The 24,402-nt window shown below is 34.1% G+C and overlaps 3 protein-coding genes and 1 pseudogene across 4 annotated transcripts; 1 reads left to right on the top strand and 3 right to left on the bottom strand.

Moving 5' to 3' along the window:
• Window positions 1–4,985, bottom strand: LOC120314607 (olfactory receptor 6B1-like). The gene is made up of 3 exons (XM_039357868.1): window positions 4,814–4,985; window positions 4,113–4,230; window positions 1–2,727 (listed from the first exon to the last, which is right to left on the bottom strand). Exons 2-3 carry the CDS (start codon window positions 4,182–4,184, stop codon window positions 1,771–1,773), a joined length of 1,029 nt encoding a protein of 342 aa, XP_039213802.1. The 5' UTR covers window positions 4,185–4,230; window positions 4,814–4,985; the 3' UTR covers window positions 1–1,770.
• Window positions 4,986–12,164: 7,179 nt separating this feature from the next.
• LOC120314610 (olfactory receptor 1-like) lies at window positions 12,165–14,406 on the top strand. 2 transcript variants are annotated; one of them, XM_039357874.1, is made up of 2 exons: window positions 12,165–12,235; window positions 13,313–14,406. In XM_039357874.1, exon 2 carries the CDS (start codon window positions 13,320–13,322, stop codon window positions 14,349–14,351), a length of 1,032 nt encoding a protein of 343 aa, XP_039213808.1. In that variant the 5' UTR covers window positions 12,165–12,235; window positions 13,313–13,319; the 3' UTR covers window positions 14,352–14,406. The 2 variants fall into 2 exon arrangements, with proteins under 2 accessions (XP_039213808.1, XP_039213807.1); XM_039357873.1 differs by having other exon boundaries at window positions 12,187–12,235; window positions 13,109–14,406.
• Window positions 14,407–18,494: 4,088 nt separating this feature from the next.
• Window positions 18,495–20,587, bottom strand: LOC120314611 (olfactory receptor 10A7-like). The gene is made up of 2 exons (XM_039357875.1): window positions 20,578–20,587; window positions 18,495–19,399 (listed from the first exon to the last, which is right to left on the bottom strand). Exon 2 carries the CDS (start codon window positions 19,395–19,397, stop codon window positions 18,582–18,584), a length of 816 nt encoding a protein of 271 aa, XP_039213809.1. The 5' UTR covers window positions 19,398–19,399; window positions 20,578–20,587; the 3' UTR covers window positions 18,495–18,581.
• Window positions 20,588–22,227: 1,640 nt separating this feature from the next.
• Window positions 22,228–24,402, bottom strand: LOC120314605 (annotated as a pseudogene).

Below are 24,402 nucleotides of genomic sequence, written 5' to 3'. Positions count from 1 at the left end.
ATAAACCTGAGTTTGGTGGCTTTTATTGGCTTGAGTTTTATGCTGCTACTTCTATAGCCTCAAATAAAACATTCAAGTTTGTATCTATTGTCATATGTCAATATATCTTGGTCACCTCTCTCATGCTAAAATAATAAAAATAGGACAAGCTGAAGTGTCTGCACATTAGACAGTGTGTTGGAATATATTAGTTTATGAACTATTGAGGGGGGGGAATAATGAAGTAGAGTTGAAGACTGAGCAGATTCTACCATGTTTTCCCAAAAATAAGACCCAGTCTTATATTATTTTTACCTCCAAAAAAGGCACCAGGTCTTATTTTCAGGGGATGTCTTACCTGTTTACCTTAGGACTGCTGCAGCCAGGCATTCCATGCCCCAACATCTGCCTCTCCTCACTGGCCCTCTTCTTCTGTGGCTGCTCACTGCCAATTCTGCATGTGTGTCACCCCTGGCCTCCATTTAACCATCACAGGCCTCTGGTGCCGAGAAACGAGCAAAAAGGAGGCCAGGGGAAACCATGTGCATCAATCCACAGCTCATTTGTCAGCTGCAGAGGCCTTTCCAGAAGGCCCCAGATGGCAAAATGGAGGCCGGGGCTGACGTGCACGAGTGGTGATGAGTGACCAGAGAAGAAGAAGGCTGGCAAGGCGAGGCAGATGTCAGGGCATGGGAGGCCTGGCTGCAAATGTCCTAAGGTAAGCAGTTATAGGATACATGGGGCAGCTCCAGCCCCCCATTCCCACCCTAGCTTGATTTTTACCCATGTACCTCACCCATGCGCTTTGTGCAACCAGGTGCGATGTAGTGGGTGGGGTCTTAAGTAGGACTTATTTTGGGGGTAGGGCTTATATTGGGCACACTTGTACTGGGGCTTATTTTCAGAGAAAATCTTATCTTTGGGAAAAATGGTATAACCCTAAACCAAATAATGTGAAGTGATGAGTGCAATTCAGAGTCATTAAGAAAACAAATGGATAGGGAGAAAAAGCAGAGAGTTGGAAGAAAGCATTTATGCCATTGATACAGGTATTCAAAATATATCCAGTTAGTTGCCTCTCTCAGCTTCAGCAGAACATATCCAATTAAGAAGAACTAATCCAATTTTTGTGGACAGTTGATTCTACTATTAAATCCTTCTTACTATCTGTGATTGCAGAAATGTTCCTAAGATGTGCTGAATTGTTTCTTCCATAACAGTCAGGCAATAGTCAGGGATGACAAAGTTACCTTGAGGGTAGGAAGTTATGGAAATCCACTATACTGTATGTTTACTATATGAATTTTTACATATGTGTGTATCAGGGAACATAGAGTAGATACAATTCGTCAAAAACAAAGGAAAGAGTAGGGTGGTTGGGGGGGGGGAAGGAGACAGAGAGAAGAAGATAGTTCTTTATTTTCCCCCACACATACAGACTGAAGGCCATTCATTTACTGCCTGACTCTAACACTAACATTGGATGATTTTAAAAAACCTGTCAATAATTTCTTGCTAACAAAGAATGAAAACATACATTTCTGATTCATACTATTCTGTAAATGTATTGTTACATTTCTGGGGTAAAATACAAATTTAAAGCAGAAAATATCTAAAATATCACCATTATTGAAATACATATTTGCACACACATGTATAGAAACATATTGAGAGGTAATCTGGTCATCAATGAAGGACTGATGTGGATCAAATTATTTTATTTAGAAAGCAGAAAAGAATAATTTCAGAATATCCTGATCTGCCATTAAAAAAATTTAAAGCATTACGAGATTATGAAATGTTGCTGTATTTTCTGATGGCTTTGAAGAGAGCTTCCTTCACCTCTCTGTTTCTCAAACTATAGATTAGAGGGTTGAGCATAGGAGTTAAGATAGTATATAATATAGAAAATATTTTGTGTAGTTCCCTTAGTGTTTTAGTCTCTGGAACTACATAGACAAGGAATACAGAACCATAGAAAATTGTCACTACAATGAGGTGGGACGAACATCTGGAAAAGGCTTTCTGTTGGGCAATTTTAGATTTAATTTGTAAAACAGTATGAAGAATACAGATGTATGAGGCCAATGTAAAGAGAAAAGGAAGCCCTGTTCCAATTATGCATAAAATAGATGTAGCAAGCTTTACTAAGTGTGTATTGCTACATGAAATGTTTGCTACTGGATATATATCACAAAAGAAATGATCAATTTCATTGGGCCCACAGAAGGTAAGTTTCAGCAGAAAGTAGGTTATGATAGTGTTGGTCAAAAGGCCACTCATCCAAGATGTGAGGGCCAATTGGAGGCAGAGTCTACTATTCATGAGTGTGGTATAATGCAGTGGTTTGCATATTGCTAAATATCGATCATAACACATCATTGCTAAAAGGTAGCATTCAGTGGCTACAAAAACCCCAAAGAAAAAATACTGTACAATGCATCCAAAGACAGATATAGATCGATCTCCAGTTACAAAACTAGCCAGCATCTTTGGTAGAATGGTAGAAATATAATAGATCTCCAAACAAGACAAATTAACGAGGAAGAAATACATGGGGGTGTGAAGATGCTGGTCAACCATAACCAGTGAAACAATTAGGAGATTACCAGCAATGGAGAAAGTATAAATAGGAAGAAATAATATGGAGAGGAGTATTCTCAGTTCAAGAAGATTGCCAAATCCCAGAAGAATAAATTCAGTAGGAGTTGATTGATTTTTTCCTTGCTGGTGAAAAGTAAGATGATTCTGAAATACAGTTGAAAGAACATAATTAATACTGGTGATCAGAATGTCATCCTTCCTTTTTCTTTGATACTTAAATATTATAGATCATTTAGTATAGCGGTCTCAATTCTTTTCCCATTTAATAATGCAAATTGAATATCATACATTTGAATAGTAAGAGGTTTTTTCCATTTCACTTTCACTCTTTCACTCTTTGACTGTATGCATATATAAAAAAAAATCTCAAAAGAGATGTATTTTCACAAAGAGTTACATAAAGAGGAAAGGTATTAGTGAAAATATAGTCCTCATTGTTCATTCTTCATTGAAAAGCCCTTCTTTTCAATGGAAAAGGAAGGAAGGAAGGAAGGAAGGAAGGAAGGAAGGAAGGAAGGAAGGAAGGAAGGAAGGAAGGAAGGAAGGAAGGAAGGAAGGAAGGCTACATTAAGACTTTCTCATACATCTGCTTGAACTGTATTTTCTATATTTATATCTCTGCTTAAGTCTATATCTATACAATACAGAGTTATTCACTGTCTTAAATTAATGGACAGTTGGAAAAACCTTTTAGAACTCAACAGAGAGAAAATACAACATCTACATCTATTGCCTAGTGGAAACTCTTTAGAGACTTTTTGCATGAAACAGAAAAAATGAATTTAACAATTTTGATGATTACACAAGGTAGATTATAGAAAGAACAGAGCTATGCTGTGGCCACAAATTAAGAGGAAAATTTATAATTATATTTGTACTGCTGTAAAGAAGATCAAAAGCTACCTCTTTGTATTATTTTTCTTTTCTTTTTTCTTTTCTTTCTTGCACTTTTAGTTTTATCTTTGAATTATTATTTTCTTTTCCTTTTCTTGCTTTTTATTACTTTTTATTACTTTTATTTTTCTTTTTTTAAAAAAAATCACCATATAAATAAAAATATATTGCCACCAAGAGAGTGGCAACCTTCTTTTCAAAAGAATTTCTCTTGTGAATCCTTGAAAACACAGAAAGAACAAATATAATGCTAAATTGTATTGTAATGTTTAAATTTACTTTTTTGCTATTAGCACACTGATGTTACTGTCAAGTTCAGATTTTCATAGTGCATGATTTTACATTTAAGTCTACACTACCTGCTTTTATAGAATATCTACTTTTATAATTGTTTATTAATATCAGCCATGCATTTATTGAACTGATCAAAACAGATCACAGAAACTAGATTACTCAGATTGCAAAAAATATGCTGCTCTTCAGTTATTACAAAAATAACAGTAATATTTATCTATCATTTATCTGCCTAATATAATCTAATATATATATATATATATATATATATATATATATATATATATATATATATATATATATATATATATCACATAGAATACAAGTACATAAATATTTACCTCTGAACTGTTTATATTCCTAGGTAAGATCTCTGTCATGTTCCATTCATATTTCATCCCAAAGATGTACATTTGTATCTTATCAAATCCAAACTTCTGTTTTAGTTGGTCTTAAAGCCTATTTTAATTTTCCGGTCATAGAATACATCAAAATAATTAATGATATAATGATTATACACAACCTTTCTACAGATACACATTTGAAATCACTTAGAAAAAGAACTGATTTGTCTTCAATATAACTTCTATGTTAGTCAGAAAAGAGCCCACACAATTTTGTCTTCCATTGAGAGCCAAATGGAACAGAATAGAGAAAAAAAAATCTGGGAGCTGATATCCCATTTTCATCTGATATTTGTGTAGTGAATAGACTGATAATAACAACTTCAAATATTATGGATATGTGACAATATATTATTTTAACTGATTTTAAAAAATAGTATGGAATCAAGAATATTTTAGCACATTTTGCCTTGAAATCATAGAATTTCACATTACAGAAAGATATGATATACCCACAATTCATGGAATGTAAAATAATGTAGCAATGTTCAACATAACATCATCCTTAAATTCTTTCTCATATTATGCTATTTTAACAATTTTTAGTTCATTACTTTAAGATTGAAGTAATTGAGCCAAAAAGGATAAGGATAAACTAGTTCCAAATTTTGAACCATATTTAGTGAAGAAACACTCACCTTCTAAAACAGATTAATTCCTGCCTGAGTAAGTGGTAAGACTAGAAGATTTCCAAGGTCCCTTCCAACTTGGTTATTCTGTTATTCTTTTAAATGTAGCTTTTCTCTTTGTATTAACAACAAATTCCTTTAATTACTAGGTTCTAATCTCCTACTGTATTAGCTGGGTACTAAAATGTCTGCTTGAAAGAAAAACTAAAAGTTATGCCAAGCTTATCAAACTATTTGTGATATATTAAAATTCATATGGGAATTTACAAGAACAACAAAACAAAGCTTGCATGTCTATGTGTGCAGTAAGAAATTATTAATTACTCTTTCTGCACTGATCACAAGTGTGTCCTTAAGGTATAAATCTAAATACTTTTTCAAGTCAAGTTGGACTGTGACCTTATGAACATATCCACTTGGTTTTCATGGCAATAATTCAAATGTGGTTTTTATTTGTCTTCCAGAATGTATTCTCAGATTTCCAATATAGATAGCAAGCTTCGATTCCCTGGCAATTTCTGTGCAAGTTTTAATAAGGCTTAATTCATTTCATTTCTAAACTTAGACTAAGTAGCTATGATTTACAAATTAGAATGCTTTTTCTTTGAATACCAAAAAAGAATTCCTTCTTATTTTTGAAATAGATAGTTTTGAAATTCTTAGCTAGGGAAGAAAACAAAATATAAAAACAAAATATAAAGGAGTCTGAAAACTACGATTGATTTCACCTAAACCAAGATGAACAAACAGATATTCCAGAATTTGTTGGTCCAGCACCATTAGTTTAAGCTAGTCTTGCCAATAATCAGGTAGAAAGGGGTTTCAGACCAATTACAAAACTACACTTTCCTACTCCTTATATAAATCAAAGAGATCTAAAAATTGTGAAACACTAAATTAATATCTGACCTTATCCACAGTAGTTTTCTTATCTCTGTGCTTTATATCCAAAATCAATTGAGAAGGACAGAAGTCTTATTAACAAGGGGACAAAGTTTATAGGTATGTAAAGGAGATAAGAATAATAAATAGCACTCCACTCTTTACTCTAAAATGATTTTCTATAATCTCATACTTCAGTTACTGAAATACAGGGCTTTTTTTTTTTTTTTTTGTCATAGAACACCCACAACGGAGTTCCGGCACCTTTTTGGGATGGAACCTTGCAGAGTAGGCAAAGCAGGTTGTATGACATGTGTGAGTTCCGGCACCTTTTTTTTTTTTTTTTTTTTACAATAAAAGCACTGCTGTAATATATAAATAAAATAGTAATGGCCAGAAAACTAAGCATGTCTGGTTTAAATAACATGAATTCCAAAGTTGTTTTAAGTTAGGTATTAGCAACTCATGGTTTGCATGCCATATGGATGCCAGAACTACTTTTCTCATCACTTTGATAATATCAAGGACCTATGTTCTAGCATTTTTACATTTCTTCAATCAAGTGGTATAAAAAGAGTGGTGGTAGAAGAAAATGAAATTGGAAGTATGCATTAAAATAACTATCATAAAGCAGCAGAAAATAATGAAAAGTATTCATTGTAATAATGAATATTATATCTCTGCATGAATCAAAAAGATAGGTCCTAGGAATTTTTTATAATTAAAATAACAATCAGTAAGTTGTCGTCTGACAAGTTGGGTGTCACTCTCGGTGGTGTTGGAGTTCCCTTCCCTTGTTTTGATGGGGTTGGGAACTTGACGACCTCCACACTTTTCATGGCTGTCTCCTTTGGCTTCATCAGAGTCTTCCCAGGCTTCCCAACCAGGACTCAGTTTGGCTTCCAGATGTGGGTGCATGAGTAGCACTCAGCAGCGCAGTGTCCTTCCTTTCTGCATTTGAAGCATCCTGTTGTCCTCAGGGTTATTTGGGCTTGCTTCGTTGGTTCATGGGGTGACTCTTCTGGCAATTTCCCCAAAGATCTCCCTCCACATCATTGTATTCTGGCTTGATCGATCTCTGTTTCCTTGGGCAGGATGTATCAGTCTTGCAGCCAGTCTGGGTCTCCTTGAGGGATGAAGCATCGTACGGGTCATAGTTCAGGCCATATTTGAAATGCCTGATCAAGATATCTTCCAGCCAGTTCAGCTTGCTGGCCAGGGCTCAGAATTCTTGGGTATATTCTGCTACAGGCTGTCACCCTTGCCTGATAGTTTTGATGCATTTCCATGCTTTCTGATCAGCCAAGGGGTCTTCAAAAATGCATCTGAGGGCTGCCATGAATTGATTGAAATTCTGCAGTTCTGTGGCATCGGCATTATGCAGGTCTACCACCCAGTCTGCTGTGGTGCCATCTTGGGCTGCTTGCACAATCTGTATTAGGCCGTGGTCACTTGGTATGTCATGGCCATATTGCTCCATGTAGTTCAACACTTGGGTCTGGAAAAACTCCAGTCGGCGTGGGTCCCCACAGGAACTTTCAGATGGACTGATGCCCCTTCTTCCACCTCTGTCGGTGGCCATCTCCGTCAATAAGTGCAGCTTGCTCAGGGGTGGCGGTGGTTGTGGCGATGGCTTCTGCTTCTGTGGTGCTGGTGGAAGAGCCTGGGTCTGCTGATTCGCTCCCCACCTTCATCTATTCCTTTGGCTGAATTTGGGTTGGTGGTTCCCTGGCATGGGTTGGCTTTCTCCTCCTTCATGGAATCAAAGGTGACCTCAGCATGTCAATGGCTTGTTCCAGGAACTGGCTGGAATGAGTTGGTCAGTAGTCCTCATCTTCACTAAGGCAAAGCGCCCTGTCCATCTTGACTTTCCAACCTGGTTGGTGACTGCCGCGTCTGAGAATCACTTTCCTGGATCTTTTCTCCCAGTCCTTCTTCCCGACACTCATCGACCACCTGGATTTTGGGGGGCATTCCATGATCACCACCTCATCTGATGAGCTCGAGGATTGAGAACTGGGCTGGGCTCTGCTTGATGGTAGAGCTTCCCTCCCATGGCAAGTTCTTCTCTCACCATTCCGATATCAGATATTGTTTGCTTAGCCCCCTGGCAGTTGTCTTCCTTCCAGGTTGACTATTACTGCAGATCCTGCCTAATGACAGGGACAACTTCAAAACCTCATCCTAAGAAAGCAGGACTCTTGGAACAGTTTCTTTCCTAAAGGAACTTTTATTAGGAGAAGCCAATAGCAGGCATAATAGGTAGGATTTGAGGGTTTCCCACTCAGATCAATAGGTTAAAAGAGTCCCAAGCAAACCCCACCCCAATAGTTAATCTGATCAGTTTGAATGGGCCAATCCTCAGGTGTTATGTCCGCTGTGGGAAAGGAGCTGATAATGGGGTCCGTTCCCATGCTTGTGAAGATGTTGTTGGGTCTTCGCATCTTCCCTTCCATAGCGAGAGAAAAGCCAGATGTCTGGAGGCACATTCCTTTCTCACCCCAAGGTAACATCAAGGGAGACAGAGTTCAAAGAATAAATTTGTAGAAATAGCAGAAAGGATACATTGTAGCAAAGCAGAGAAACATACCACAGAGCCTCCCCCTCCCCCTCAGGAGAATGGCAGAACCCTCAGAAATAAATGAAGAAGATATTAAATAGATCTCCCTCCCCAGGGGAAGAATGAGTTCTGACAATTTGTCTATTTCCATAATAATTTAAGTTATGCCTCATAAGATCATTAGAACAAATAGAAAGGGTTTACATGTACCACACAAAAACATAATGTTTATCATTTAAGAACTCAAAAGTAATATCCAAAAAAACAATTTATATAGGATAACTATAGGAAAGTGGTGTACATAATACAGTGATATAGTTGCACAAAATCAGAAGAATGAAAGTCGAAACAATCAATGAGAATTCATTGGCATGGAAATTTGAAAATAAATCATTTCCCTTATTTCTGTCCAGCCCTTCTTTTTGAATTTTTAAGAAATCTGTAACACTATTGATAATATTATAGATATTATTCCAGGTTAATCTTTACCGACGAACTCCAAGAAAACTTTTGTTTTAATTTGCCTTTCTTAACGCTTCGGATAATACCCTTAAGTCTCCATATTTTGTGTTCTCTGCTGTATTCTACTGGTCAGCCTGTCATATTCCTCCAAGCTAGACAAAAAATGTTCATTCTCCCACCTTCTCAGTTTAAAACAAATATTGCAGCAATTCAAAGCAAGTTTTCTGAGGGTAGAATTTCTGGTCCTACCCACTTTACAAGGATGCCTGGAACTCCTTTTTTTAAAGACAGGTTTTATTGTTTTTTTGATTTTTAAAACAAAGTACTCAAGACACACCGTGGTGTATAATTATGTTATACATAAGTCAATCAATACATCAAATATTCCCTCTCTTTTTCCCTTAAGTAACGTATTTTATTTAAAATAACCCAATTCTAGCTTAAATTTATTCAACCTAAACCTGTTTTTAAAGCTTTATAAATTTACACTACCATAATCAAAATAACTTTAAGTACAAACCTTATCAGTTCAGATATCCCTTTCAAATATATTCTAATTCCTTAATTTTATCATAGATCTTATTTATTTCTTCTTCCACTAATATCCCTTATTTAAAATAAAATATTAATCTATCCTATACGTATCTAATCCATCAGTCAATCAATCTCTTTAAAGTGACAAAATAAAGTCCAACCTTAAATCATTTCAATCCATTTGACAGAAGTCAAATTTCATCCAATTAATTTTCATAACTAATCACATTAAGATTAGTTATGAAATAATTAAGATTGCCGGGAGAAATATCAACAACCTAAGATATGCAGATGATACCACTCTAATGGCAGAAAGTGAAGAGGGACTAAAGAGCCTCTTGATGCGGGTTGCTTTCTTGAAACCAACTCATCATCAATTCCTGGCAAATAGATGGGGAAGAAATGGAGGTAGTGACAGATTTTATTTTTCTGGGCTCCAAGATCACCTCAGATGGGGACTGCAGCCAAGAAATTAAAAGACGCTTGCTCCTGGGGAGGAAAGCTGGCAAATCTAGACAGCATACTAAAAAGCAGAGACATCACCCTCCAACAAAAGTGCGTATAGTCCAGGCCATGGTTTTCCATGCAAGTTGGCTGTGAAAGTTGGACCAAAGAATTGAGGCCTTTGAACTTTGAACTAGCTGACGAAAAGGCGTTCAAACCGGTCAGTCCTAGAAGAGATCAACCCCGACTGCTCTTTAGAAGGCCAGATCCTGAAGTTGAAACTCAAATATTTTGGCCACCTAATGAGAAGGAAGGACTCACTGGAGAAGAGCCTGGGAAAGATTGAGGGCAATAGAAGAAGGGGACGACAGAGAATGAGATGGCTGGATGGAGTCACTGAAGCAGTAGGTGTGAATTTAAATGGACTCCAGGAGATGGTAGAGGACAGGAAGACCTGGAGGAACATTGTCCATGGGGTCGCGACGGGTCGGACACGACTTCGCAATTAACAACAACTAATCACATCCATGTTATCAAACAAACAGATCATCTTATTAGTTTAACTCAACATTACATAATAATTTTCTTACAAATAAACCTATCATTCTAAAAAAACAAAAAACCACATTCTTAATCAATTTAATATATATATTTCATTAACCACCCCCTTTTCTCTTACTTTTTAAGCTTAAAAGATAATATCAAAGCTTAAATCATTTCAATCCATTGGACATCAAACAAACAAATCATCTTATTAAAAATAATAATTTTCATATCGATAAACCCATCAATTCAAAAAGTACATTCTTAGTCAATTTAATACATATCTTCCATTAATTGCCCATTTCTCTTACATCTCACTCATAATCTTAGTCCTTAAATCAGTCCATAATTCTAAATTGCCTTTAATTCATTACATAAAATTTTAAATTTCACTTCTTTTCAGTCTTATTCTGGGCTTCTTTCTTCCATAACAGAGCTTCCCTTCCAACTGCTAAGTCTCTCTTTATCGCTTGCAGTATCATTTGAATCCATGTAAACCATCTTGGCCTTTGCATTGGCCTCTGTTTCTCTTAACCATAAAATTTCATTGCTTTGACATTTCAAATCTCAGTCTTTGCTTTTCCTGGTCATCAAAACCATAGGTGAACTGCTTATCAGGCAAAGTCAATTTCTCCTTATTCTCAGTTAAGTCCTCTTCTTGTGTAGTCTGTTTTACAGAATAATCAGAAGTAGTTTGAGAGTCAATTTTGAAGTTTAAAGGAGTGATTCTGGCTCTTAATTCTGTAGTAAACTCTTTCATTGTAGCACATATTTCTTCTTTAGCTTCATAAATCTTTTCCAGAATAAGTTTACAATTTAGGTGTGAATGCAGTTCCATTTTAAAAGTTATTCAGCTGGATCAGGTTATCTTTCTCTCTCAAAAAAAAAAAAAAAAAACAGTTTGAAACCACTCACCTCCAAATAGTCAACAATTACAATATTAGTTTTTTGGCCAGTAGATGTCCTCAGTAAGCTAAAAAAATCTTTTTTTTGAGGAGTCATTTTTTTCACTTTCTTTTCTATTTTTTAAGGAAAAAGTAGAGAAAATAAATACTCTTCCAATATAAGATAGTAATAGCGCTCAGCAAGAAAAAAACAGCATAAACTGATAATATAGCTCTTAAGAAAAAAATTTTTTTCGGTACCCCAAAACATGTATAAAAAATGTAGTCTTTACAATTTTGTTTTATTCTTTTGTTCACGCCTTCCTTCCCAAACAAGAAACAGTTTTTCCAAGCCAGGGAAATAATTCCAACAGGGCTCTTACAGGCAAAAAAAAAAAAGAAAACAAAATAGAAGGAAAAAATAATTCAGGATGGAGAGAGGGAGGAAAGGTCTCACCCGGATTCACCACAGTGGTTCTTTATGCTTAGATGATTTTCTGGCTTCAACTGGCACAGTGAGGTGATCGGCTATTTTACTGACCAATCTTCTTCTCCATAGGCCCTATGGAGTTAGCTTGGATTGTAGGGGGAGCCGCCGCTCCACCATAAATGAGCAAAAGCCTCCTCGACAGTGGTCGCCCCTCCAGGGTGATTTAAGACCTGCATAAGGGTCTACCGGTAGAGAGAAAGGCAGCCAATGAAGAGTGACAGCTCTTCGTATGGCTGAAGCTGCCTGATCTGGAAGCGTAGGATGCCTGGAACTTCTAATTCACAATATTCGCATCTCTGAAGGGGAAAGCTGTGTTAGATTTAGAATCTCAATTACTTGGCAATACTTTAACAGAAAAAATATAATTATTTCTATGTGAAAGAGCCTAACATCTATCTTTGAAGCAATAGTCCTATGGGAAAGAATGAATTAGCAGATCCTTGAGGTTTACGAGTCTGGTTGCATCATACTTTTTTTTTTCAAAGAGCAAATCAGTAAATCCCCTGGCTTATGTAAAGTAATATAATTGTCTGAAACATTTTTTAGTGTGCTGAACATCTAGTTTTGACATTCAAACTTTAGAGCAATCCTTGGTTATTGATTGAAATCCCCTGAACAGAGGGTGGTTGCAGGTAAAGGCAAAATCAACCTATTGTTAATTTTCTTTATCTACAAAATAGGAACACTTAAAACCTTGCCTAAATGAGACACCATTATTTCCACAAAGCAGAACTTGGTGTGAGCATATTGCATATTTCCAAAGCATTTTCTTATTTTGTTCTGTTCCTGTAATACCCAAATGTCCCCTTGTCCTCTATATTTAAAAAAAGAGCAGAACTTAGAGTTTAATTGTACTAGTTATTCTTTGTAATCTTTCAACATCTATTCTCCCTAGAATTGAATTGATATTATCTCAGTTCCATTTATCATGCGTTACAGTTAATATTGGTCAGTATTTAGCAGGAGGAGGAGAAATATTGAAAGAAGGATATTTAAATATTTAAAAAGATATTTCAACAGATAAAGGAAAATATTAATAAAGAAAGAAATCTGCTACAGAAGGCAAAAACCCTTTTAATCTCTTCCCTTCCCTTATTGATCTTTTATGTGATTTCAGTAACAGTTTAGATACTCTTTTATATAGTCCTAATCTAAAATATACAGTATCTTTGAAAATCTTGATTCATATTTTAGTTGGTATACAATGCCCAACTAATAAAGCAATATTTACTATTGTCCAACTATTAGTCCTACATCATATTCCATTATTCAGATGTTCATGTCTATTATCTAGAGAAATTGAAAATTATCATTATAAGAATAAACTTCAATTAAATTGAAAGGATAAAATCTTACTTGTAGCTTTGTGATACAATAAAACTGAATTCAGTAAAACTATACAGTATTGAACATTCACTGGCAAAAGCGGAACTCCATATTCCTAAATCTAAATTTCTAATTAGAGTCAAAACACAAAGTATTATTTCCTCCATGAAATGACACAGGGCTGTTTTTGAAACACAAGATGTCATAAATATTGCTGTGGCTTCACAGTGACTTCAGCAATACTTCTGCAACTCTATTTCAAGCCTCTCTACCTAAGAAGATAAGGGTAAGGGGAATTCTGATTGGATAATATAACACAAAATTCTATATGAATTTACATTTTTAAATCCATTTCATTCTTGTTTTATTCTACAATTCAACAGACCTGCCATGGGTTCCATCAATAAGAGATATAGAGAAGAAAAATATGATAATTTCCAAATGGAAGAAATGTTCAAAATAAAGACAGGAAACCAGACTATAATCTCAGAATTCATCCTTGTGGGATTTGGAATTCTCCCAGAGTTGCAGCCTCTTCTTTCCTTTTTCTTCTTGATAATATATCTTGCAACAATAAGTGGGAATCTCCTCATTATATTCTTAGTGATAGTTGACCACCATCTTCACTCCCCCATGTACTTTTTCCTAGGAAATCTGTCATGCCTGGAGACCTGCTATAGTTCAATTATCTTACCAAAAATGTTGGCCAATTTGTTTACTGGTCAACAATCTATTTCTTTTACTGGATGCATGGTCCAATTTTATTTGTTTGGTTCTTGTATTGGCATCGAAACATATCTCCTGGCAGCTATGTCCTATGACCGATATGTGGCAATATGTAGACCTCTACATTATACTTCCATCATGCATGTTATGGCTGGTGTTCAGATTATGATTGGATTGTGGATTGGTTCTTTCCTAGCAAATTGCCTAACAATAGCACTGCTGGCTCAGTTATCATTCTGTGGCCCTAATATTATAAATCATTATTTTTGTGACTTGTTCCCACTTGAAAAACTTGCATGTAGTGATACAACAATAGTTCAACTTGTTACCTTCCTTTTGACTGTTATTTTCACTATCACTCCATTTCTACTTACACTAATGTCTTATATTGCCATTATTGCCACAATTCTAAAGATATCTTCTGCTGCTGGAAGGCAAAAAGCCTTTTCAACCTGTTCGTCTCATCTCATGGTGGTTTCTCTTTTTTATGGTACACTAATAATTGTCTACATTTTGCCAAATACACCCAGTTTGAGGGAACTGAATAAAGTTTTTTCCATTTTCTACACTGTCTTGACTCCTCTGATCAACCCTTTGATCTATAGTTTAAGAAACCAAGAAGTTCACACAGCGCTAAGGAGAGTTGGATGCAAAATATATCATTTTGCAAGAACGCAAGCCAGTATATTATCATAGATTTTGATTTATTTCCTCTTATTTTTATTTAATTTTATTTATTTATTTATTTATTAAACTTATATGCCTCCCATCGTGCCTTATCTCATATGTATGTATGTATGTATGTATGTATGTATGTATGTATATAATTTTAGCCCTTTGTTGTAATTTGGGGTTAACTTATCATATCAAAAATAATGCCCTCTGGAGTATAAACTCTTTTCTTCAATTTTGGAAGAAAGACTAAAGAAAATTTTATTAGAATATATTCATGAAGACTAATCTGGCTTTCTGCTGAAAAAACAGATAAGGAACAATGTGAGGGCTGTTCTTAACATTACAGAATATTTACAATATCATAATGAGAAAAAAGCAGCTCTAATATTCTTAGATGCAAAGAAGGCCTTCAACAATTTAAATTGGGTGTTTGTGTTTAAAGTGTTGGAAGAAATAGACTTTAGGTATAATTGTATTCAAGGAGTTAAAGCTATTTATACATCACAAGAAGCAAAAATTGTTATTAATGGTGATTTAGTCAACTAATGTGAAATTCAAAAGGATATAAGACAAGGATATCCCTTGTCTCCTTTGCTGTTTATTTTGGTGTTGGGTGTTTTGAATAGAGATATTAGGCAAGACGAGAAAATAAAGGGCATAACTATCTAGAAAGAAGTTTATAAACTGGGGGCATTTGCTGATGATCTGGTCATATTCCTACAAGATCCAAAAAATAATCTAGGATATTTGATGATGAAGTTAAATTAATTTGGATCTTTAGCAAGTTTTAAAATAAATAAACATAATGTTGACTAAGAATATGTCATCTCAGGATAATGATATACTGACTAAGGAGTGCCTCTTTGGAATGATATCAAAAAGGATTTACAAAGATGGGATAAATAAATAAATCTATCATTATTGTGTAGGATCTCTGTAATCAAGATGAATGTTTTACCAAAGATGCTTTTTCTGTTCCAGACATTACTAATACTTGCAATTTATGTCCCATTTAAACAGTGGCAAAGGGATATTTCCAAGTTCATATGGCAAGGGAAGAAACCAATAATTAGACATAAGTCATTGCAAGATGCTAAGGAAAGAGGGGGTTTGGGTTTACCAGATTTGAAACTGTATTTTGATGCATGTTGCCTGGCCTGGTTAAAAGAGTGGGTGAACCTCCAGAATAAGATGCTACTTGATTTGGAAAGTCATGAACTAAGGTTTGGATGGCACAGTTATTTATGGTATGATAAAGTTAAAGTTAATGTTGATTTTAATAATCACTTTGTTAGACGTACCATACTAAGTATATGGAACAAGTACAAAAACAAGATTCTCCACAAAGTTGAATCTTTGGGTATCCCCACAGGAAGCTTTTTTTTAGAAAAGAAATGGTGGTGAAACCAGATTGGTGGACCTATGGTAAAATAATACTTTTCAACTGTGGTGACCCTATTCTTAAATCGAGGGAAGAGTTAGAATTAGAGGATTGTGTTTGTCATTGGTTTACATACCAACAACTGAAAGAAAGATTTAAACTAGATAAAAAAATTTGGGGTTTGACTTCATTAAAAATGAATTGGAAATATTATTGTGTGGCAGTGATGAACATATTATTGCCAAGGCTTATAAAATGCCAATGAAATTGAATTTGGAAAGTGAACATATAAAACATTTTATGATACAATGGGCAAGGAATTTTGATTATAATGTGATGCAGAAACAATGGGAGAATATGTGGATGAAAAGTTTAAAATGTACATTGAATTAAAAGAAAATTTCTACAAGATAATGTATCACTGGTCTCTAACACCAGACAAGTTATCTAGAATGTATAAAGGTACTTCAGATGAATGTTGGAAATGGAAATGGGAAGAAAGGACTTTTTATCATTTTTGGTGGACATGTGATAAAGCAAAGAAATATTGGAAAAGGATTCACATTTTGATAAAGAAAATCCTTAAAGTAAAAATAAACATGAAACCAGAAACTTTTCTTTTGGGTTTAATGGAAAAAGACTTGGAAAAACAATTCAGAACTTTGATCCTGTATATGTTGACAGCAGCAAGACTACTGTATGCATAAAAATGAAAGGACATTTCGATTCCTACTATGGATGAATGGCTACAGAAGCTGATGGAGTTTGCAAAGATGGCAAAACTGACTGTTTTGATTTAAAAAAAGAACTCAAGTACCTTCATTTCAACATGGAGAAAGAATGAAACTTTGATTTTGGGTTTCACTGATTAAATTGATTTGTTGTTACAGAAATGGCTAGTTTTTATTATTGTGAAAAAGTAAAAAGTTGAGGCTTGACGTTAATACTCTATTCTACTGCAACAGAGGGTTAGGATTAGGGTCGGAAGTCAATCTCTCTTTTTTTCTTCCCTTTCCCTCACTTTCTTCTCCCTTTTTCCTCCCCATTGTTTCCTACTATTTGCTTTGTATTTTGTAATTTACTTTACATCTTAATAAAATGTTTAAAAAATTAAATAAATAAATTATTGCCTCTGTAAGATCTCATCTGAAATATGTTTTTATAAAGATAACTTGCTTGTTTTGCTCTATTCTGATATTCAGAAACTTTTTGCAGAAATAGTGGTGCATCTTTGTGTTGTGTACATCATGAATATAATTAACTGATCTTTTTTAGATACATGTTTAAAATTTTGATTATTAAATTACTTAAAAATCCTTATTATGAGTTGGAAGACCAAACTGTAGATATTGTATCAATTAACTATTAAAATAAATTGTTCAAATTGCATTGTTTTTATTGTTGATTCATACAGTTGTGACTAATTACAGATATAATGGAACCTGTATATTATCAAAATACTATACCTCTGTTGATACAACCTAGGACCACATTGGCTTTTTTGGCAGCTGCAGCACACTGCTGATGATCCACTAAAGGACATCTAGATCCCTCTCACAATTGCTACTGTTGAGCCAGATACCACATATTCTATACCTGTCGTTCATCTTATTGGATAGGCCCAATGTCAATTCTGTCAAAATCCTTCTGAAGATCTTTGGTCTATCTTCCAAAATATTGGCAGTTCATATAAATATAGGGCAGATTGGTTGAGTAATGGCAAACAGAAGATTTTGCAGATTGACTTCTTTTACTTATTCAGGAGCACTGGAGGCAAAACATTAATGCCGCTGTCAATTAAAACAATTATGTTGCTATTAAATATTTTATCATTGATTCTAATATATTATGATTAATACAGTGTAACTGTGATTATGCATGCATGTATCTATATTTAATATAACATATATGTTATTTATTTATCAAATGTACATGGGTGCCCATCTCACAAGCAATGATACTGGGCAGCATATTAATTTTAAAAGCAATAAATATGTAAATCATAAGAAGGCACAAAAGAGGATGAATCAGATCAAAAAGCATTTAATACTTCCAAGTAAAAAGCTTTTAATATTTTCAAGTGGAAAAGTCTTAACTATAGAGGATTTTTATAAAACAGAGTCCTTACTGATCATAATCAGTCACTACAATAGAAGTAGCTGTGAGACTGGCATGAAATCTCCTACTCATTCTTTCAAATTCTTCTCTGTAAAGGTCAGAGGTTTACATGGGGAGGGAGTCATAGCTTAGCAGCAATTCTACCTGTCCCTCCACCCTCCCATTCAAGACATCATGTGTTTTAATGCTTTTGTGAATGCATTTCTTAAGATAATCATTTGCTTAATCCAGGAAGTTCTGCAGGCAGAAAAAAAAAGCCTTTCTCTAAAATTCTTCTCTTAAATATGCAGCATTTCTTAAAATTTAAAATTAAGAAACTTTCAAACAACTTTTTATATTTATCTAGAATGAATACAACCCATCAAAAACTTTATTTCTTATAGAAGAACGAACAATAAAAAAATTACTTGTGTATATTATCCACCATGCTCTGGCTTTTTCAAGTAAGGAGGACAAAATCATGGCAGAACTCTTTAATGTATGCAGTCCCTAATATAATATTGCAGAAAAATCTAGAAACATGATACTGTCCTAAAAAGACACCAAATCTTGGTTTCATTGGGAATAATACAGAATATGAACAAAAAAAATGTTCATAATTGGTTAAAGTGGTGTGTCATTCCAATTGTACACAATTTAGCAACTGCTTTTTTAAGGGCCTCTTTCACCTCTCTGTTTCGTAGGCTGTATATCAGGGGATTGAATAAAGGGGTCAGGATTGTATAAAACAGAGATAATACTTTGTTAATGTTTCACAGGCCATCTGTTTTGGGCAAAATGTAGACAATCATTAAGGTGCTATAGAAAATGGACACCACCATGAGGTGTGAAGAGCAGGTTGAAAAAGCCTTTTTCCTCCCACTAACAGATGACATTCTCATTATAGTGGAAATAATAAAAATATAAGATTCCAAGATCCAGAAGAAAGGAAACAAGATACATATAGCAGACATAAAAATAGTAACTATTTCAATCAAATGAGTGTCACTGCATGCAAGCTTTAATATTGGATTCAGTTCACAAAATAAATGATCAATTTCAGTGGGCCCACAGAATTTTAACTGATAAATAAGATATAAAACTATGCTCATAACAAATAAACCATGAATCCATGATCCAGCTATAAACTGGAGGCAAATTCTGCTATTCATTAGTGTTGTGTAATACAGCGGCTTACAAATTGCTACATATCTATCATATGACATTGCCCCTAGTAGAAAACATTCAGCAACTGCAAAAATAGCAAAAAAATAATATTGCATCATGCAGCCAGTTACAGAAATGAATTTTCTTCCACCATAGATGAGATTAGACAACATCATTGGAAGGATGCTTGAACTGTAGCAGATGTCCAGGAAAGACAGATTACCCAGGAAGAAATACATGGGGGTGTGAAGATGGGGATGAGTAACAACCAGCAAAATGATGAGGATGTTCCCAACCACAGTAACAATATAGATTACCAAGAAAAGGTAGAAGAGAGAAAACTGCAAGTCTCCAAGCTCTACAAATCCCAGCAAATTGAATTCCATAATTTCTGTTCGGTTATCTTGTTCTGTTTCTGCCATTCCTGCAAATATGATATCTAATTTATTTGAGCTGTTCAGAAATTATGTATTAAATTTTTTATCTCTTTAACACATAAACAATTATTACAGTTATAAAACAAAGATGCAATACACTAAAGTAAATAATGTTAAAATATTTTTCTGTCAACAATTTGATAAATATAAACTAAGGCAACAGAATATATGAAGCATGAAAAAAAGTCTGAGAACAAAAGGTGAGCATAATGAAATCAGTGAAATTTTTGAATATTGTAGCTAAAAAATAAACATTTATTAGCTTTTTGTGTTTGTTTATTTGGGGAAAGTCTCATTGAATTCAGTGAAAGTTAAGTCAAGTGCTCTGTTAAATAACCATCATTAGAGGACTAACAAAAATCTTTAGCAATCTATTCGTTTCTTCCTATAATAACTAAAATTAGGAAGTGAAATCCAGAAGAAATGAGTTCCCTTTTTTAACTGCTTTGTTTATCTTTTTCAGATCAGGCAAGATTGGCAAGGTGTTATCACTTACTTCAGCTAGGGACTATTTACTCTTCTAAAGAAAGATTCTCTTCCCATTTCTGAAATATACATACTTATTTGAATCCTGACTTAAGTTTCCACAAATATGTTTAGAGATTAACTGAGGCTGTGTTTCTTTCTTTTCTCCATTTAAATAGGAAATGCATGTACTCATTTGCAACAGACATGTAGAATTAAAACTTGCTGGGTTCATTTCTCATTTTATATGTTATGTCTTATACAGTATGCAACAAGGTGAAAATCTGAGAATCAGCTTGGTTTGTTTCACATTACATGACATGAATTAAAGTCAACAGTTCAGTCTGTAGTCACTTATCACCAGAGAGTTATATCCTACAATTCCCACAGTTCATTTTAGGAAACATTTGAGCATTGTTAGTTGAGAATTCTGGGAATTGTTGGAGCACATGAGGGAGCACTGTTTGGTAAAGAACAAGAAATATGAAAATACGCTCTTCTTCCCACCAGTTATTCTCAATTTCACAAAGTGTTGTGTATTTATCCCAAACATACTCTGCAAATAAGCATCCCATTGAGCATTATTTTATATAAAAACTGCTTTGCTTGTGTTTTCATTTTGCTTGTTCATGTAAGAGCTTATTACAAATATGGTATTTCACTTTATTTAGTATTTGGATTATGCAGTATATACTAATACCTTTTCTTATTGTTTGATGGACTACCTTGAATATTGGCATCAATTAATGTCTCCTACATGCATTATACATGCTTCTCTGTATGGAAAAAAATGTTTCAGGGTTTATTCTCAAAATGTGTAATCAGGTGCTATACAGTTAGGTGAAACTATATGCTGGTCTGGTATCCCTGTCCTTTTCATATTTTATATAGCAATTTCTAAATATTTATTCAGTAAGTACTATTAGACAATGGTTCGAGGAAGCATGAAGTTTTTCCCTTTGTGAAGAATTTACCATCTTTAAGTTATTTTGCCTTAGACTTTCTGAGAGCTACTTCAGAATGAAGGCATTAGACAGCATATCTGACAAAAATAAGAAGTTAGGCTTCAAAAGAATATTGAATCTGAAATTTGATCTAGAACTTCATAACAGTATAATTCTTACTTCTAACCCAGCCTCATCTAGATAGGTTGGGATTATATTTCCCAGAAATTCCAGCCAAAGGACCAAATTATAAATAGTTACTAATATATTAGCAGCTCACCTATTCTGTAAGTATCTTTTCTATACCACAATATCGGCATTCTTTTATTAAAAAAAGAATCTCCAATGCTAGTTCAACAATTTGATAAAAATACAAATTTAAAAAGATTTAAAAATTTAAAATTAAAACTTTAGAAAGATTCAAAAGAGTCCTAAATAAAGTTTCATTTTGTGGTAACAATGGAATTAAATGGAATAGATCAATCTGAGAGAAAGTCTGGCTGGCCAGAATTACAAAAGGAAAGATGTAGTATTGCTGCATAGCATTCCTTTGAAGAAGAAAATTGAAGAAAAGCTGGGAAAAATTATTGTCTGGAAATATACCACACCTTTCTTATGTTTTTTTTAGGTGTAGAAAAAATTGAATTAGCTTTGCAGAAGTCTGACATTCAGTGAGCAGATTCTGAGCTTCTCTTACTATCTGCACCAGATTGTATATGGAATCTTACCTTGATCTCTAGAATTGGCTCAGGAGTAGCAAAATAAAAGGACCAATTAAATAAAATCTAATTGAACACTGTTTCTAAAAGAGACAACATCCTAACTTTGCATTTGTCTTCTGTTGAAGGTCATGGTCCCCAGTGTGTAAATTAATTTGATTTATCCTAAAGGAAAAGAACAGATCTCTAGATGGTGATGTATAAGGGAATCTGAAAATTTCCAGACAAACACAGCTCCTTTGAAAACACTATTGTTACAGATGAAGAATAAGCAAAAATGCCAAAATGCTTCTTAGGAATAAGAGAAAGTGTTATCAAAGTAGCACTTTGTTACATCAAACTAACACTTGACACAGGAGAATAAAATTAAAATTAAAATAAATGTGCTCTTTTGTGATAGGTTTTACATGTATGTTTCTTTACATTTAACAAGAATGAATACAATTCATCAGAATGTTTATTTCTCAGAGTAGAATGAGCACTAAAAAAAATTCACTTGTGTATACCTGCTTTGTCTTTCTCAAGTAAGGAGGACAAACTCAGGGTAGAATTCTTTAATGTCCCTAATTTCTAATACAGTATTGCAGAGAGATTGAGACATGTGATGCTGTCTTCAAAGAACCCCAAATCTTGGTTTTACTGGGAATAATAAAGACCATGAACAACAACAACAAAATTCATATTAGATTAGTGATGTATTCTTTCAGTGGCATACAATTTAGCAACTATTTTTTTAAGGGCCTGTATTATCTCCCTATTTTGTAAGCTGTATATCAAGGAATTGAATAAAGGGGTCAGGATTGTATAAAACAGAGACAACACTTTGTTAATGTTTCGCAGGCCATCTGTTTTGGGCAACATATAAACAATCATTAAGATTGTTAATGATTGTTTTCTGCTATAGAAAATGAACATCACCATGAGGTGTGAGAAGACTGAGAAAGTTTTTTCCCTTCCATTGGCAGATAATATACTTATCACAGTAGAAATAATAAAAATATAAGATGCCAAAGTCAAGCAGAAAGGAAGCAAAATACATGGAATAGATAACAAAGTAGTTGCAAGTTCAGTCAGGTGTGTGTCACTGCATGCTAGCTTTAATATTGGATTCAATTCACAAAAGAAATTATCAATTTCAGTGGGGTCAAAGAACTTCAGCTGATAAATAAGATATATAAGATATAAAACTATGCTCATAACAAATAAATCATGAATCCGTGATCCAGCTATAAACTGGAGGCAAATTCTGCTATTCATTAATGTTGTGTAATGCAGCGGCTTACAAATTGCTACATACTATCATATAACATTGCCTCTAGTAGACAATATTCAGCAACTGCAAAAATAGCAAAAAATAATATTGTATCATGCAGCCAGTTACAGAAATGGATTTTCTTCCATCATAGATGAGATTAGACAACATCATTGGAAGGATGCTTGAACTGTAGCAGATGTCCAGGAAAGACAGATTACCCAGGAAGAAATACATGGGGGTGTGAAGATGGGGATGAGTAACAACCAGCAAAATGATGAGGATGTTCCCAACCACAGTAACAATATAGATTACCAAGAAAAGGTAGAAGAGAGAAAACTGCAAGTCTCCAAGCTCTACAAATCCCAGCAAATTGAATTCCATAATTTCTGTTCGGTTATCTTGTTCTGTTTCTGCCATTCCTGCAAATATGATATCTAATTTATTTGAGCTGTTCAGAAATTATGTATTAAATTTTTTATCTCTTTAACACATAAACAATTATTACAGTTATAAAACAAAGATGCAATACACTAAAGTAAATAATGTTAAAATATTTTTCTGTCAACAATTTGATAAATATAAACTAAGGCAACAGAATATATGAAGCATGAAAAAAAGTCTGAGAACAAAAGGTGAGCATAATGAAATCAGTGAAATTTTTGAATATTGTAGCTAAAAAATAAACATTTATTAGCTTTTTGTGTTTGTTTATTTGGGGAAAGTCTCATTGAATTCAGTGAAAGTTAAGTCAAGTGCTCTGTTAAATAACCATCATTAGAGGACTAACAAAAATCTTTAGCAATCTATTCGTTTCTTCCTATAATAACTAAAATTAGGAAGTGAAATCCAGAAGAAATGAGTTCCCTTTTTTAACTGCTTTGTTTATCTTTTTCAGATCAGGCAAGATTGGCAAGGTGTTATCACTTACTTCAGCTAGGGAATATTTACTCTTCTAAAGAAAGATTCTCTTCCCATTTCTGAAATATACATACTTATTTGAATCCTGACTTAAGTTTCCACAAATATGTTTAGAGATTAACTGAGGCTGTGTTTCTTTCTTTTCTCCATTTAAATAGGAAATGCATGTACTCATTTGCAACAGACATGTAGAATTAAAACTTGCTGGGTTCATTTCTCATTTTATATGTTATGTCTTATACAGTATGCAACAAGGTGAAAATCTGAGAATCAGCTTGGTTTGTTTCACATTACATGACATGAATTAAAGTCAACAGTTCAGTCTGTAGTCACTTATCACCAGAGAGTTATATCCTACAATTCCCACAGTTCATTTTAGGAAACATTTGAGCATTGTTAGTTGAGAATTCTGGGAATTGTTGGAGCACATGAGGGAGCACTGTTTGGTAAAGAACAAGAAATATGAAAATACGCTCTTCTTCCCACCAGTTATTCTCAATTTCACAAAGTGTTGTGTATTTATCCCAAACATACTCTGCAAATAAGCATCCCATTGAGCATTATTTTATATAAAAACTGCTTTGCTTGTGTTTTCATTTTGCTTGTTCATGTAAGAGCTTATTACAAATATGGTATTTCACTTTATTTAGTATTTGGATTATGCAGTATATACTAATACCTTTTCTTAT

The sequence above is a fragment of the Crotalus tigris genome, unplaced genomic scaffold (genome assembly GCF_016545835.1).
Source record: "Crotalus tigris isolate CLP2741 ecotype Arizona unplaced genomic scaffold, ASM1654583v1 scf7180000018954.1625260, whole genome shotgun sequence".
Classification (NCBI taxonomy): Eukaryota; Metazoa; Chordata; class Lepidosauria; order Squamata; family Viperidae; genus Crotalus; species Crotalus tigris.
This window is presented reverse-complemented; position numbering and strand designations above follow the sequence as displayed.